This window comes from Psittacula echo (assembly GCF_963264785.1).
Source record: "Psittacula echo genome assembly, chromosome: 7".
Classification (NCBI taxonomy): Eukaryota; Metazoa; Chordata; class Aves; order Psittaciformes; family Psittacidae; genus Psittacula; species Psittacula echo.
Genome location: NC_137740.1, coordinates 45080158 through 45097025, shown reverse-complemented (window position 1 = coordinate 45097025; position 16868 = coordinate 45080158). Strand labels below are relative to the sequence as shown.

The window sequence follows — 16868 nt, the reverse complement described above, 5'->3', positions numbered from 1 at the left end:
GGGTAAAGCTGACAGCTGTTTCTTTAATTAGATGCAATTTGGACTGTTGCTGCTGAATGTATTTTAAATTATGTTTATGATTCCCAAATGCATGTACTCAAGAAAATCAAACAATATCTCTGCTACTCAAAATGATCTTCCCATAAAAGACCAAAATACTGATTTGTAATACTTTTTCTTTTATTAATTGATTGGAATTCTAGGACGCTTTTTGAAAGCCATAAAGCTTGAGTTGCTCTTGCTGACCTTGGAAATGGGGCTGTTCCGGTTGTTCCTGAAATACTGTGGGTGTCATTTGGGGTTATCCACAGTGGAGCACTTAATGAATCATTCAGGAATAGGAACAGTCTGCACTTCTTATTACCATTTTGGACTTCAGTGTTGCTCTTGTTGCTCTGGCTCAGACTAATACCTCAGAGGTCTCTTGGTTCTAGTAGTCTGTGTCTGTTTGCCTCTCTCTGTAATCAGATGTCTGCTTTCAAAATGGCAGAAGCTGAGCTACTCGTGAGCAGGAGCAAAAGGGTACTGGCATACATAACACTTTATTGTTAAGCCAGGGAAGGTGCTTCATAATTTTCATACAATGAAGCAAAGTATTTTAATTTTTAGCTCAATTTTCCAAGTAACAGATGTGATTGCAAATACGGCTCCACTGGAAACACTGGTTGGTCACTGTCTGCGCTAAAACTGTCTCTCAGGGTAGCAGATACTACAAGGGTATGCCTACACAGCTAGGTCCATCCTACCTCTCCTCTGAACTTTCCATCAGCTCTGGTGCAGAAGCCTCATAATCTTGTTATTCTAGACAGTGGACCTGAGCTAATAGAGGTTAGCTTTCTGTATTTTGCAGTTAGTCTCTTCTGTACACTTGGGCAGCGGGCCCATTCCCTGGTGACAAGCAATCCTTTTCTATGAGCACAAAGTGACTATAAAGCCAGTGCTTTTGGCCAAAGGCCCCTGTGATGCCCTGCTGTATCCCCAGCTGTAACAATCTAATGACTGCCAGGCACAAGTTCCGACCTGCCTGAGGCTGCCCTAATCTGTGTGGCAGGCAAGGCAGAACCTTGCCCACACGCAAGTGATTTTTAAGCTACATGCTTAAACTCTGTGTAAGCCATCTGCAGCCCTTCAAGTGCAGCCACATAAAGGGCTCTCTGTTAATTCTGACTTGGGTGTTGATACTTAACACATCATTGAAAAAGTAAACATATTCATCAAAGTATGTTAGAGAGGCTTTGGAGAAGGTCTCATGGTGCTACTGCTTCTTGTGCCATGGACAATCTATTAGTTAACATACCTTCAATTCTGACACATTTAATCCTTTCTTCCCTTTCTGTAATAGACAGTAGCATTGCCATCTTGCTGTAATGATGTTTTTGCATCTTCCATTAAGCTCACTACCTTCAAGAAGTCATAATAACTATTGTGATTAAAATGAATTAATAGTATGCCCAGTTCTGTAAATACTACCTTTTCAATTCTGTTTTCCTGAGATTTCTTAAAATAGATGGTTGGAATTCCAAGTTCAGAAGCGGCTATCCACTGCAGGGTGGCTCGCAGCTCTGCATCGGGATGCTCTGGTTCCAGATCAAAGTTTATCACCAGTAGGTCCTTTTGACAATTAGCTGTTCCCACTGAAAGCCCAGAAGTACTTTCTGGAAAAATAATCCCAGCAGTTACTGTGCAATTACTCATGTTAACTTCTGATTGTATGCGTCAATCGATATGGTTCAACTTACCCTCTGTATTTTCTGTCTGTTCTTTAAGGAAAACCTTTTCTTCTATTAATTCACTTAGAAACAAACAACAACAAAGCTTATTAGTGATATTTAGGAACAGTCTACAACATTGCTTCATGATGGATAAACTTCTCCCTCAATGTAAAACCTAGAAAACTGCAAGAAAAAAGTTACATAGGATGGAATAATGAAATGCTGAATGTATTTAATTTATTTTTATCTGTAAATCAGAAAAAGCTATGGGAATTGCATCATTCTTACTGTAATAGGATAGAGTACTTGTAATGGTTGTGCTGTGTATTGTGTTTCACCAGGATCTGCGGATCTTTATATTTTTCATAATGACAAGTAAATGACATTATGATAAGATGCAGCAGATCTCAGAACCTGGACGGAAATACTGAACTTCCAATGTCTACATTTTGCAGTGTTATACTCCCTGGCTGAATCCTCTCTAGCTTTGCTTTCAACTTTTATCTTTCATAATTAAACACAATCATAACTATCAATCACTTCAACTACTGCTGTTTTTAAATGTATTTGCTGTTTGGGTAAACAAATTCTGTTTATACCTTGTAAAAATTTCCAAAGATCTTAATTTCTTGTGTACCATCTCTTTCCTAAACTACAGGAAACAAACTCCAAGCATGTAGTCACTGCTTCAGCTTCCATTTCTGAACACGATATCCATGCTTATATATATATATATATATATCAAGGGACTGCAAATTCATTACTGCTGTCATGGCTCTTGCATTTGTTTCATCATTTGCGGAGGGATAGCATTTGCAGTACACATTTCCAGACTGTCCCATCCTGCCCTCAATCAGGGGGAGTGCTGCAGGTGTAAGATTTTGTTTCTAGCATAGGACACTACTCTTTCTCAACCTCTTTACCACCCTCATTCACAAGATTTCAGAATCTCCCCAAAGGCTTCAAAGAATCAAGATTATATATTCTCATGTAGTGGTTCCTGCAAGATGTGAGGAAAGAATAAAATGGCAGTATGGTTTGTCATGACTTAGAATCATAGGTGCTTAATTACTTCCTTCCCATCAGGCTTTTTTCAGTTTTCTGTTTGAACAGCAGATGCATTCTGTGCCTTGACTTTGATTTATGGAAGTACAAGCTTCTCATGGCTATCAGCTAACAGCTGAGAATAGCTCTTGAAAGCTAACGAGGGGAGCCAAAAATCTGTCACTTTGCTCCTCAGAAATTTTAGGGAAAGGAGTCACCTTTAGGAATGTATGCAGGAGGTATCACTGTCTACTGTAAAGTTTGGAATGTTTTAAAAATGTTTTACAAATCGGCAGCTGAGAGAGAATGCGCATAACTACAGAAATATGAAAACCCAGATTTCTTACAAAAAGAAAGAACCTTTTACAGAAAAAGCAAGGCAGTTGTAGTACAACCTGGTAGCAAGCTGTGAGGATTTTCTGATGTCACTGACTTCACAAAGATCCCATGTTCAATGTTTGATATATGGTCTATACACTTCTGCAATGACCATGCCCTGACTACATTGTGACATTCACCAGCTGGCACGTTATACCAGGTTTCAGGGTGCCAGAATCTTTTAAGTAGGTACTTACACATCTCTTGATAAGTTAATTGCATGCTCAGGAGAAACATGCCCAGAAACAATAGGTAAGATGTACTTTGGGCCAAATTACTATTGTTATTTGAAAGAATGCTATCAGATTCTTTTCCTTTTATTTTAACAGATTATAATTTGCTTGACCTTGCTTGTGGTTACAGTGGTTTTGATAATATTTGAAGTTACTGGGACAAGAAAGTTAACACAATGAGAAGCCCATACCACAGAAAACTGTCTTTTAGTCAGAGAAGTTGGTGGATTCATGCTCTTTTGAGAGATCTGCCTGGGTGAACTTTCCTGGGTACTCTTTCACTCTCTAGTGTTATCACTCTGCACAGAAACCTTCATGTGCTTTTTCTGAAGCTAACAGCAGGCTCAGCAGCAGGTGCAAAGCAGGGCTTGGCACATTTTAGATGGTGTAAATGTTTTGCAGTTAAAGTTGGACTAAACATCAAATCTCACTTCAGTGACTACTTACTTAATCGTAGGAGAAGATGGCACGTTCTCCTGATAAATTTCCAGGTCCATAATGCCAAGACTGCTAGTAGTGCTGCTGTTACCATTGCTGACAAAGCAAAAGTTTAGATTATTAGTGCCAAGCTGTACTGAATATGTTCCCATACATCTTTTTAGTAATTTACTTATGTACAAAGCAAAATGAAGAGGTGCCCTCTGTTATGCAGAGTTCCACAAAATCCATTCCACTCAGCAAGTGGTTCCCAGAATGAAGCACACTAATCTGCTCAAAATAATGAGGCTTTTATAAAAATAGTTAGAGCATGTACCAAGTGATGCTTTAAACTGGAGGAAATAAAAAAAGTGGACTATCTTCTTGTGAATGCCTTATGCAATGAATGTTTGGCCTCAAAAAAAAAAGCAGTCTGTGTGAGTCCTTGAAAAGGATTACCAGGTATGGAGATGTCCTGGAAAAACCTGCAGAGATTCAGATACCTCTGAACATGGTGAGTTATAGCAAGGCATTTCGTTGACTGTCATAGTACTTACCTATTGGGTGACTCCATAGGTCACCCAGCAACAGTTTCAGTGTATTATCTCATACCTCAAATACTATCAGGGATCTGATGGAACCCGCTGGTACAGTGACAGCCCTTTATGTTTCTGACTACTCTGAAAGACAGATTTTGGTTATAGCCAGTGCTCACTGGGACCAGTAACAAGAAAAAGTATTCTCCTTGGCTTTTTCATAAGGATGAAGTATGATGTCTGAGAATGTTTTGGAAAAATAGTACCAGTTCACTTTATAACATCATTATAAAATTGATGGTGAACGTTTATGCAGATAGTGTGTTAGTCTTGTGAACAGGTTGTGAATTTGCTGGCTGCAAGTGAATTAGCACAAACCAGTTCCATGAGCAAGTGAACCTGAACCGCTTAATTTTTACCAAAAAAACAACTAATAGTCTTTTTTGCTTACATTAGAAAGATTGATTAGCTCTTTTCCCCATCAGGTTTTTCCGAGTCAGTGTTAGAATGCCATGCATTCAGACTTGCTGTAGCAATTTCTGTTTAAGTGCAAAGCCAAGAGGCACAATACATTAGCTCTCTCAGATCAAGAACTTTGTTAAAGGTTGATACTATAATGATGGCATGAACGTTCACCCGCACTGACAGGTTTGGCTCACTATTTTTTCAGCTATCCAACAGTGCTCTCTGACAGAGACTCTTTCTTTTCTTTGCTCATTTCTATAGTGTCTTCCTTCCTTGTTATTTTGATACACAAGAGAAAGATGTAAATACTTTACGGTATTTTAAAACCTAATCTAAGAGCATGTTAAGAAAAAAACTTGCTCAATCTGAAGTCATGAAAGGGCTGAAGTCAAGCTAACATCACTTTATACAAACTCTAAGGACTAGATAATGTTTGTAAACGCATGTCCTGACTTGAATAGGAACAAAAAGCAGCACACTGCGATGGGAGCTCTGGAATTTATGCCTACCCAAGGAGAACTCTGTCATCCTCTGTTAATCTGCTTCCCTGTGCCATTCTAAGCATATCAAGGCTCTATCTCTGCTCTTCTTGGTGTACAGATAAGTGGTGGGAATATTAGTCTCATCAATCTCAGCTAAGGAAATGCCAAAAAAACATTATGCAAATAGCAAATACATCAAAGGAAAGACTGCAACAATTAGCTTGTCCAATGGCCCTTTCACTGTAGGACTGAGACACCGGAGTGGTGGCAGGAAATTTTCTCTTTGTCTGAATCTAGCTGCTTACAATAAAAAAAAATCCTGCTGAGAACCAAAATGTGGCTAATATTTTCTTTTTTTTTTTTTTTTTTAATTAAGGAGATGAACACAGTTATTAGGTTTTCTTTAAAGTATTCTGAATAAATCTGAAGCTGTTGAGCCTCATTCCTGATACGTGGTAGCCATATCATTGGTCTGGTTGATTAGCTCATATTTTATACTGAGAACAGACAATATGGGTACCTCAGAGATCTCTCGCTGAGTTGTAAGTAGCTGCTTGTGTCATCAGGATTGTCCTCATCATTAGCTAGCTGGGACCAGCTGCCAGTGCTTTCTTCACTGCTGCTGAGGTGGATTGGAAATTCTTCAGCTGTTTTTGTCTCTCCTATGATTTCAGCATCTGATCTGCTCTGAGAACTGTTGCTGGTAGGGTGATAAGGAAGGCACATTGATAATACAGGCAAACAAAGCGGTACCATCAATCTTCAGGCAATGCTGCTCATTAAAATCAACCAAGCCACAACATTATACAGATGCAAGAAGCTGGACAGGCTTATAATTTATGCATAAAGTCCAGTTGAGCATATGGTCTGAGAGGCTCTTAAAAAAGATCTTATGACTGCTATAAGCAAACACAAAACCTAGTAAACCTTATACTGAAATATGCATAAAAAAGTTTTAACCTGCACAGAAGAGCTGCTCACTGCATAGGCCTGTTGCTTAGTGCACTTCAGTCATTTCAGTGATTGAAATATGTGGTATATGTTAGCACAGTATGACAGCATTTCTTGGAAATATATCTTGGCACTAATTCCCTGTCTTACTAATGGGTGAATAGGTTTCTTGATAGGGTTCTTGACAGGGTTTTCTACTCTGTTAACATTACAGATCCAAAAGAAGTCTAGAAGTAAAAGTATGAAGGTGGTGGGGGTTGTGAACCACTAATGATTCTTAGGCTTCTGTATTCTTTAGGATCCAATGCTTAGACTGGGGAAGGACAAAGTATTTTTTTTCTAGATAAGTGTGCAGCAGGTAGTCAGAAACCAGACTGCATACACAGGTCTAGACTGAGCTTAGAAAATACAGGGTTAAGAGATGTTGTGGCTTAATGCTGTACAATTCTGTACACTCCCACAAACACATGAACAAAAAATAAAAACTATATTTACAGTAACTTTTCAGAGCCAAACTGGACTTTGTGGTACTTGCTGTAAGACTTTTGATATGTAGATGGGAAAGTATATTATAATCCAAACTCCCTTTTTTGGATGCTAGTTATATAATTGCAGCATCAGAATAGCAGTTAATGCAAAGCCGTCGTTTTGTTAAATTTACTGGATGGTCTGCATTTGCAGCTGTGTGATTAAGACAATGTAATGTGTACTGGCAACCCTCTTCAGGATCCCTCCAGACTTCTCACCTTCCGACTTTCATTTACAGTAATGGCTGAGGCACCCTGTCTGCAATTGGAGCAAGAGATCACCCCAAAAATTCTACTGCTCCCAAGTAATTAATTTGTTTAAGAATATACTGAGACAATATCATTTTGGACATTTCCTTTTGTCCGGCCCTCACTCTAGTGACAACTGAGAAGTTGCTGCATGAATGCTGGATGCTAGAGAGAGAGGCAGCCTCCTGTACAGGGAGAAAAGGGCCTGTTTACCTGGGGGCCTCTGCTCTTCCAAGCAGTCAGCATCTGTCAAATAACTATGCCTGTCATCCCTGATCCCTCAGGTACAAAACTAGGCATCTGTGGTAACTGAGCATCCAGGTTGCAGGTATTACTCAAATTTTTAATACAGGGCATGTAGCACATATTGCTTATTCCAAAATATGAGAGATTTTTGTGGGCGTCGTTACATGGCATTTTGGGTTGTGTTTGATTCATTATGCAATTACATCTCAGACTAGCAATGATTTGAACTGACAGTTCCCTGTGTCTGAACAGTCAGTTGGAATGGTTTCTGTATAACTGTGACAGGACTGGGTCTGTTGCGCTGCCTGCATACAAGAAACAACTATTTTAATATTTTTTTCCTTGCTGAAGACCTCTTCCCCAGGCCTGCACAGCTTTCCATCCCTTCCCCCTTCTTTTTTTCTAGTTGCCTATATATCTGCTCAATGTTTTGCCTGGAGCCCTATGTGCCTATATCTACACTAGTAAGTAATTTCATGTGGTAGGAGTGGATCAAAGCAACTGGTGCTCATGCTTTTCTATCTATGTTATTCATATATCTTTAGGTTTTTACTTTAGTCTAGACTTGGTCCAGACATCCATGCCACAAGCAATTCAAATCTGTGTGAAGAAACACTGGAAGCTTTTCCTTCCTGGTAGGGTTATGAGAACATCTGATACACACTTGTGCAGCTTCTAGTTGAGAATCCTTTAAAAGAAATCTGCATTGCATGATGCAAAGAAAGCCAATGCATGGAAATGAAGACAAGTTGATTCAGAACTGCACTGAAATACTCACGTAGGTGTAGCCTCTGGTTACTAATTCTGCCCTACCAATCCTAATGCTTCAAACTTCCCGTAGTTGCTTTAGGAGCTCTTCAGCAAAAGCAGAGGAAAAGCTATTAAAGGGCTCTTAAACTGTGTGAAAATAAAAGTCAAGATTCCAGACATGTACATTTCTAAATGTATCCTACTGAAAGCAATTTGCATTTAAAGGAAGAGAAAGGTTAGTGGGGGACAGTCAGTATGAAAGAGCAGTGACAGTATGATAATTGTCCACTTAATCGCCACCATACACAGGAGAAGTACCTGCTTTCTCACTTCCACCAGAGCTTTGTCAAAAGCCAAAACAGAGCATTCATAGAATAAAATGAGCTGCAAAATGGTTTCTAACACTAGCACGTGCACTCTGTCAAGCACTCTGAGATAATAGGTTGCTGAAGTGATCCAAGTGATTGGCAGTTTAGATGATGATGGCTTGGCTTTGGGAATGAAGATTTGGGAAGGGCATTACCCACGCTCACTACAAGCATGATGACTAAGGGCAAGTGGAATAAGCAAAACTGTTTGGATAAAAGCTGAATAGGAAATCAGGAAGATTTCGCACAAGTCTGACATCTCCTGGATCAAGCTCGAGCAGCAGAATTCACCAAACGTTGGATTGTTCACCCACTAATAGGGAACGTGAGCTGGCAGTTTAGATACCATTAAAGTAACACACATGGCGAAGTATAGTTAAAAACAAGCAATGTCTTGAGAGAGAGTCTTGCTCTTAACCTCAGCATCCACAGCAATCCTCTATATTTGCATTATGTAATAAAATGAAATTTTATTATTTTCTCTATCTAAGTTCTACCAGAGAAGTCTTGAACTAAAGCAGGTGAGGGGTGTTTTTAATTACTATTTTATTTCTTCCACTAAAGAATTTTTATTACTTGTATCTCCAGACTGTAAACACAAAGCTGAACTTCAAGGTCTCAAAAATCTAGTCTTGTTTCCAGGTATGCAAAGCATTAGTTATATGAACAAGCATAGCAGAGAACTACAGCAGAGGTCAAATTCCACTATCTTCTGTCAGTGTTAAATTGAAGTTCAAACTTTGTCCATCTTTCCTGTCTAAACTATGGAAGACTTAAACAATTTTAGAGAGACAACTTACTTGTCTCTGCAGTATTGGATTTGAATCTTGGAAGCATGTTGTCATGTACAACGTAACTTTGCTCCAGAAACTGGCACTGTGATGTATGATTGGGTGATTTTTATGCCATGAGAAACCTGTAGTCATAACTTTCTTTCTTTTATTTCTTTGAAAGTGCTTCTCCTCCTATCTTCTTTTATCAAAATGATTTTTACTGGGAAATTGAAACAAACTCAAAAGCAATGTGCTGATTTTACTGTTTTGTCACTTACCTATTTAGTAGGGAACTGGAAACTGTGTGTTTCCCATCAAAAGCTTCTGGAGGCTTTTCTTTGCTTTGATGCTCCTTTCCAGAAGGGCTACATGAAATGAAGGACTCTGAGCCTTTATTTGGCTCATCTCGTTGATCAGTTTCTACCTGAATTAAAGGCACTTCCCTATACTGACTTGCAGGGAGGCATCCAGGGTTCTTCATATGCTGTTTTTTCTCACCCAAATTTACTCCATCCCTTTTGGGTTTTGATTGAGTCTGAGTTGTGCTTTGAGGATGTTTGCTGTCCATCACACGTTCTTGGCTTGTATAATCAAAAGAATCCTGCTGGACAACAATTAAATTTTTACCACTTTCAACAATATTTGCAGCCAGTCTGTTTGCATATTGTTCCACATGTGGTGGGGAATCACTGTGAAACTGGTCTGCCTCTGCCTCATCTGCTATGATTTTGTTCTTGCGCATTAGAGATTCAATAGAACTTGCCCATGTCTCGTGAATCAGCATATCTGTTATCTGGTCAGTCTTGCATCTTTGGTACAGGCATGAGTCAGACTTGCAAAGACCGGAAGAAGCCACTGTATTAACTGGCTGTACACTTAAGGAATCTTGGTGATGGTGGGCAAATCCATCTAATGAATTTGCCTTAACTGGGACACTAACTGTTAGTCTAGAACCTGATGATCTGCTGTCAGGCACTGATGATTGCCTAAAGCAAAAAGGTGATCGTAGAGAGGGTGATAGCAAACTGCCACACCAGTCTTTTGAATTCCGAGGGGAAGATAAGTTATCTTTATTTTCCTTTTCTATTTCTCTTAGCATATACCTATAAAATTCTTCTGTTATGCTTTCTGTGCTGGACTGTTTGGATGGGCAACTTGGTCTGACATTAAGATGGCCATTTTTCTTGGCTACCTGTTGCAAAGCAGAAGTTAAGATGTTGTTTGCATTTTTTCCTGCATAGTAATCTAGTAATAAATCAAAACCTCTTCCTTCATTTTCCATCTGGTTCACCATAAATCTTGAAAATTCATCTGTAATGCTTTCACAGCTAGATTGCTTTGAGACAGAACTTGTCTGGCTGACAGGTTGGCCAAAGGCGTTCATGAGGCCTAGGGTATTGAAAGAGGCTTTGGAATCCGAGTCCTCCTCAGGTATGCTCTCACAGCTTGAGGCTTTGGCTCGGCTCCATCTTTCACAGTGCAGCCTGTTCCTGGGGTGGTTTGGACCTTGCCAGATGCCATCAACCATGGAGAGCTCAGTGAGGTTCATGATCTTGGCAGCCACTTCATTAGCAAAGATATTGACTGAGTCTGGTGTGTCCTCAAGGCTTATAGATTCATCTACTACCCGATTCATCAATCTTTCCTTTAGCTCAGGATGCTCATCTGTTTTTCTTTTGATCTCACTAAGTCTAGGTGCCCTGTTCTTCCGAACAACTGAACCATTAGCATGGGTTTCCTTTTTCCTTTTCATGGTTCTGCAAGATAAACTCTGGGTCACCAGATATTCGTTACCTCTCTTCCATGCACAGAACCAAGGTTGCTTTCCATTTGAATTTTCAAGACAAATGGCAGCTATTTCTGTTGCCATAGAGACAACTGTTTCTGCCAATTCTTCTGCAAAATCTGTTATACAATATTTGTCCCTTGAATGTTTCACCTGTAGCACAGGCTGTGAAGGAAGCAAGACATGATTTCCTAGTAAAGACAAGCTAACCTGGACATCATTATTTAGCACAGCATCAGACTTACACTTGGCCTGGTTTTCTGCATTCGTGACGGTACCAGAAGACAACTGTTCTTGAACACCATGCTTGCATTCATTGTTTGCAAAGGTATTTTCTCTATCTGAAAATGATCTGTAGTCTTTCTTCTGATGATTATTATTACTCTGATTTGGGGATTTGTAGCAGTCTCGTGTGGTTCTTTTCAGGTATCTTTTCTTGGGAGATGTTTTTGCAACAAGTGCATTATGCCCTGTAGCTCTACTTGTTGGTTCTGAATCTAGTGGAGCAGTTTCCTTGATATTTACATCTTTCATATTACTTTTCCTAGTAGTGACATTTACAAGATCTTTGCTAGAACTAGTGCTGTAGGATGTACCAAATGTTTTAACAGCAGAGCTATCAAGGGGGCCATGTGAAGTTTCATGTTTTGTTGCCTGTGTTGACCATCCTTCTGCTCTTGTTACTTTCTCTGTCTTTGTCCCTGCGGAAAAGAGAGGAGAACACTCTTCAACTTGTGTTATGTTGTTCATCTTCTTGAAAGTGAAATATACTATATTAAAAAGCAACTCATTTGCAGTCTCCATGAACACATCTTGTGTACTTGAGCAGTTTTCTGAACAGGGATGTAGCTGCCTCCTTTTCCTAGCCTCCTCTATAGAATGTCGTAGAATAATATTGGATAAGTTTTGTGCAAGTTCATCTCTGATTACTTCATTAGTGTGTGGAATCTGTGGTCTTGCTGCTGTTTCAATAATTTTTCCATTTATAGATTCCATAAAATGCCCTACATTTTTGTATATGTTGGGTTTTGTCAAAATTATTGATGCCTCTTTGAGAAGTGCCTCTGCAATGCTATAATTCAGTTTCTCCATGCTGCTTCCTAAAGCTATGCTGCAATGTAGAGTAATGGCTGCAGAAGTCTGAGCAGCAGACAGAAGTCCACTCGAAGTAGCAGGGTACTTCTCTTCCTTTGTTTCCCCCAGACCACAAACAGCTACAGCACTTGCTACCTGAGTCATGCCGCACAGTGCAGACGGAAATGAATATTCTGTGCCAGCACAGTCAAGTAGCTGTGAAGGTGCCGTGTGTTCTTCATTATCAACTGCTCCACGGCTAGGCTGTGTGGCTTCTTGATCCCGTTTGAACTTTTCTGCAGCCTGGGGACTAGAAATGGTTCCAATAACAGTGGCTGCACAAGCCAGAGCCACTTCCAGTGCACTCTGGCTGTGTCCATTTGAATGATCTTCCTCAAAGTAATCTGAAACTTCAGGAGAACTTTCTGGTTCAGTCCAGTGGCATAGGCTGGGGAAGGCAGACCCTGGCCAGTCAGATGTATTCTCAGAACTGTCTGGACTTTGCACTATGACAATCTTTGGAAGTTCATTCCATGATCGGGAAACAGGTGTGTCTTCCGACTGACAGGAGCTTTCTACGGAGATGCTGACGGCAGCTTCCTCACTAAAAGTGGGTTGAGACTGTGACAGTCTAATGAATGCATCTTGCAGAACAGATTCTGCTAAATTTGTGGCATACTGACCTGTAGTTGCCCGTTCATCTTGTGGGAGATCAGTTTTCCTGATACCTGCACAATCGTCTCCATCTGTCTTACTGTTGTGTTTTGCTGTTGAGTCATGAAGAGACCCCAGCTCCTCTTTAACCATTTTGGTTAAAGATACATCTTCCAACACCTGTGCTGAATTGGAATTTTCAACCTCACTGGTCAAATTATTAGTACTAAAAGATGAAGTAGTTCTTCCAGCTAATTCCTTCTGCCACAGTGTTTCCTTGTCTGCCTTATCTTCAGGTTGTAAGATGGCATCTTCAGGCACAACAGTCACAACTTCAAAGACTCCAGTAGCTGCATTATCTTCATTAATGCAATTCCCTTCAAGAATAGATGGCAACCTGGTTTTTCTGTAGTGGCTATTTTCAAATCCCTTTCCTTTACTTTTTTTGACATCTGAGGATGCTTCTGAAACACTTAACTTTTCATGACCTATTAAAAGGAAAACAAGAAATTGGTTTTTGTAGAGTACCCCATAACTTTAAAATGAAAACGGCTGCACAACTGTGTAATGCATTACTGCTCTCTAAAACTACTGCAGAAACATATATCCTTGCCTTTGAATAACAATTTAAAAATATGAATAGACATTCATTTTCTAAATTACAAACAAATATATGCATGAATTAACATGAAGTACAATTTATGTGAGCATTGTCATGGCGGTTTTGCAGTAGAAACAATAGCAGATTTATGCTCAGTCACATTGCTTTTACCAGTTTTACATTCATCAGCCTCGTTGTCATCCTCTAGGTGCTCAGATGCTGTGAGGAAATCTTCTTCTATTGAGGACACGGAGCAGTTTGTGTCATCCTCAGGCTTTAGGACATGAGCTTCTACCTGCAGCTGTCTCTCCTGAACAAGCTCAAGTCCAATCAGAAACTTGTTTATTTCAAAAATGATGCAGCTTGTGCTGTGTCTCCTGTCCCCCCGTGCACACTGAACCAAGCAGACATCTGCCAGCCAAGGACACTGGAGGGGAAAAGAATTTCAAATAGTTATTTAATTATAAAAACTTATTTTAAGCTTCCCTCTCTATAAATATCTTAGGAATGTTCTGTTGCAAAGGTGCAACACAATTTGTCATTTAGATGTTTATAACACAGTGTGCAGTTACATATATGCCAAAATAGGACTGCTCGGACTTGATAGCTTTTATTATACAAGCATTTTAGTAGAGAACTCAGCTGTATCACAGGGGCATCTTTATTTGGTTGAAATTACCAAATTGTTTGTTTTCAGTCAGCTTTGTGTTTTAATGACAGACTTACTTGCTTTTAGCCATGTCAGATTTATCCACCTGACATATTGTTATTAATGGCCTCATACCACCTGGTATTACCTATCCCTTGAGGGAATTGTTTGTGGGCATGAATTCCTTTTCAGGATAATTTCTATAGCAATGTTTGTTTAAAGGCACCCTGGTAAGTACTGGCTGGTGAGATTGTTAAGAGCAGGTCACCTTTAGATGTTCCTACAGACTGTTTTCAAATGGTGTTTTGTTTCTTTGCTCTTCTTTCTCTCCTTATTTGCCCAAAGCTCCATGATTTTAGACTGGTAAAACCTCCCACTGGAAATGAGGCTTCAGTGGGCACTGTGTTAAGCCTTTAAATAAAACTGTCTTACCCAGAGAAGCTGTACAATTAAATTGAAAATTGAACAAAACTAAGAGAAAGGAACTCTTGTTATTCTCATTTTACTAATTTTAAAACTGTTGGATATTTATACAACCACAGAGCTAAGCTGATACCTCTGCATGGGGCTACATTTGTGGTATGGATGTACTCTGAAGCAAAGCCAAGTTTTTGCAGCTTGTGATTTTATGCTTTAGCTTCAGGCCCCCAGGAAGGAGCCTGAATCCAAACCAACTTGGGATTGAGGCGGTATATTTTAAGCTGTGCAGAAGACGCCCTAGACCCCCTGTGCATTTGTGCAATATCTAGTATAATGTAACCCCATCCTAGACTTTTTGTCTTTGAAAATGAATGCAAAGCAAGTATCAGTAATAAAGGGAGTGGGATGAGTATTATGTTAGAATAACAAGTTTTGTTAGCCTGCACTTTCTTGCCACCTAAAAAATGTGTCTGAACAGAAAACCAGATAAATTAGTGTGTTAAAAGTAAACCAGAAAAGACAGATCAGACAGCTAAGAAATTGTTGCTGAATCCGACTTCAGCATACACCATACTGTGAAAAATGTTATTAAAAGCAGATGCAGCCTCTAGATCAAATGTTCCCCTGCTGTTGCTCCAGTCCACAGTTTGCACGGTTGTACTTGTGAAAAGGGCTGATGGGGAGCAGAATAATTATTGTACGAAAACTATGTGAGTCTCTTTACAAATGAAATTCTCTGGAAAGCCAAACAGATGTAAGGACGAACATAGCATGTACTTATCTGACCAATAAATCTCACCCAGTCTCAATGCAAAGCTTTCTTTGGCTTACAAGATCAAAATGTCGGTCAGTAACCATTTGTGTTTGCCTGCTGTCTCTCTGGGAAGGCTGCCAGTGTCAATGGCTGCAGTCTTTCAGAAGTGGGGGTGACTTGGGAACTTGAGTCATCTTATTCGGGCCTCAAAACACCCTTGTGCGCATTGCAGTGGCTCCCCTCTAGGGAAGTGGGGTTTGGAGCTCCATTGTTTCTGCCACAGGCTTGTGCACTTATTTCTTTTTAATTTTTCTAAATTCAGCCAATAGTCACAAGTGTCAAGAAAGCTCAGTGGCTGGGCAGCCTCTCCTTTTAAAGATCAGCTTCCTGGTATAACATAAAATGCAATGATGTTTGCGTACAGCTGTTTCAGGACCTGCTTCATGAAGGCTTTTGTACACAAGTCAATTTCAGTGCCTTTTATTTTTTTCTTTTTTCTACAGCAAATGCTATCGTTTCCTTACTTTCTCTATGTGGTGCCTGTAAGAGGAATTCTCAGCCTCCAGATCACAGATAGGGAACATTTAATTGGCAATAACAGGAGTGAAAGAGTTAGTATGAGAATTTTGCCTTTAGCTCCTTTAAATGTTAAGCTTTAGTTAATGCATTAATTACTTTTTAAGTTGACAGAATCTAAATGAGGTATTAGCTCTGACATGGTTAAAGTAGCTTGGTATTTTCCACTGTCACATTCAGGTTTACAGTAGCCACTAGGATTTGCAAGTCCTATCGTCAGCTCTTTTCTGAGGTGCATGTGTGGGAGAAGATGGATTGGGAACAAAAGTGGGAAGTAGCAAGACTTCACTTGAAAGGGAGCCTGTAGGAGCTGTGCCTCAATCTGGTTATGTGCACAGAAAAAGTGTTGTATCTTTCCTTTCCCTGTTCTGTGCTGTCCTCCTGACTCCTGCTACTCTTGAAATCTGGGCTTATGAATCAATCACCTCTGCCACCAGTGCCTGCCTTCTCTGGTGAATGAAGGATCATTCACTGAAGGATCAACCACTAATGGCTTAAAGCATTATGAGCTGCAACCCAGATATCCAAAGGATCTAGAAGGCAATAGCAGGGTTTCTTTCCTATATTTGTGTCATACACTTCCCCCATCCACTGCCCTGCCACACACACTTAAGATTTTGTTAGATTTACTTATTTATGTTTGCAAACTCACACTCATCTCTTAAACTGCTGCAAAGTCTTTGCTTTCAGCTTCCTCTTTTCCACTTTCCAAATCCATCCTCCACAGGTGTGATATAATCTTAAAGATGAGTTTGATTCCTACCTGGGGAACTTCATAATCGGCCTGAAGGTTTCCTGATGTTAATCCACTCAGCAGGACAATTTCATTTTCCTTTGGTGGCTGTACATTCATTGAACTGATGAGTTTGGGGAGATTTGGGGAGACGCTGATCAACCGCTGTAGTGTGAAAGATAAATTTTCTTTCAAGTAATGAAGTCTGAGTTGCACAGTTCTATTCATAAATACCAAAACGAAATACCAGTTACAGGCATCCCTTTAGAACGCTTAGTGGAACTTATTTCTTTGAGTTGATTAAAAATGGATCTGGCAGCATTAAAATGCACATTCTTTCTTTTGAGCTACCAGGCAAGACAATGGTGATAGTATAAACTTCTACACAACTGTGCAGCAAGACAATCTTTCATCCCTTACATTGTCATGTGCTAAAGAGCTTGATCGTATTAATGCATCTAAATCATAAAGATTTATATAAATATATTAT

At 39.7% G+C, this 16868-nt stretch overlaps 1 protein-coding gene across 1 annotated transcript in view; it reads right to left on the bottom strand.

Moving 5' to 3' along the window:
* Positions 1–16868, bottom strand: part of SPHKAP (SPHK1 interactor, AKAP domain containing) — a gene marked incomplete at both ends in the record, with an annotated part of 97585 nt that overhangs the window by 1142 nt on the left and 79575 nt on the right. The window contains 7 exons of the mRNA XM_080623702.1: positions 1471–1655; positions 1740–1792; positions 3815–3901; positions 5788–5967; positions 9410–13133; positions 13418–13673; positions 16409–16543. Of these exons, the coding sequence (XP_080479828.1) occupies positions 1471–1655; positions 1740–1792; positions 3815–3901; positions 5788–5967; positions 9410–13133; positions 13418–13673; positions 16409–16543 (4620 nt within the window). The remainder of the gene's footprint in view (positions 1–1470; positions 1656–1739; positions 1793–3814; positions 3902–5787; positions 5968–9409; positions 13134–13417; positions 13674–16408; positions 16544–16868) is intronic.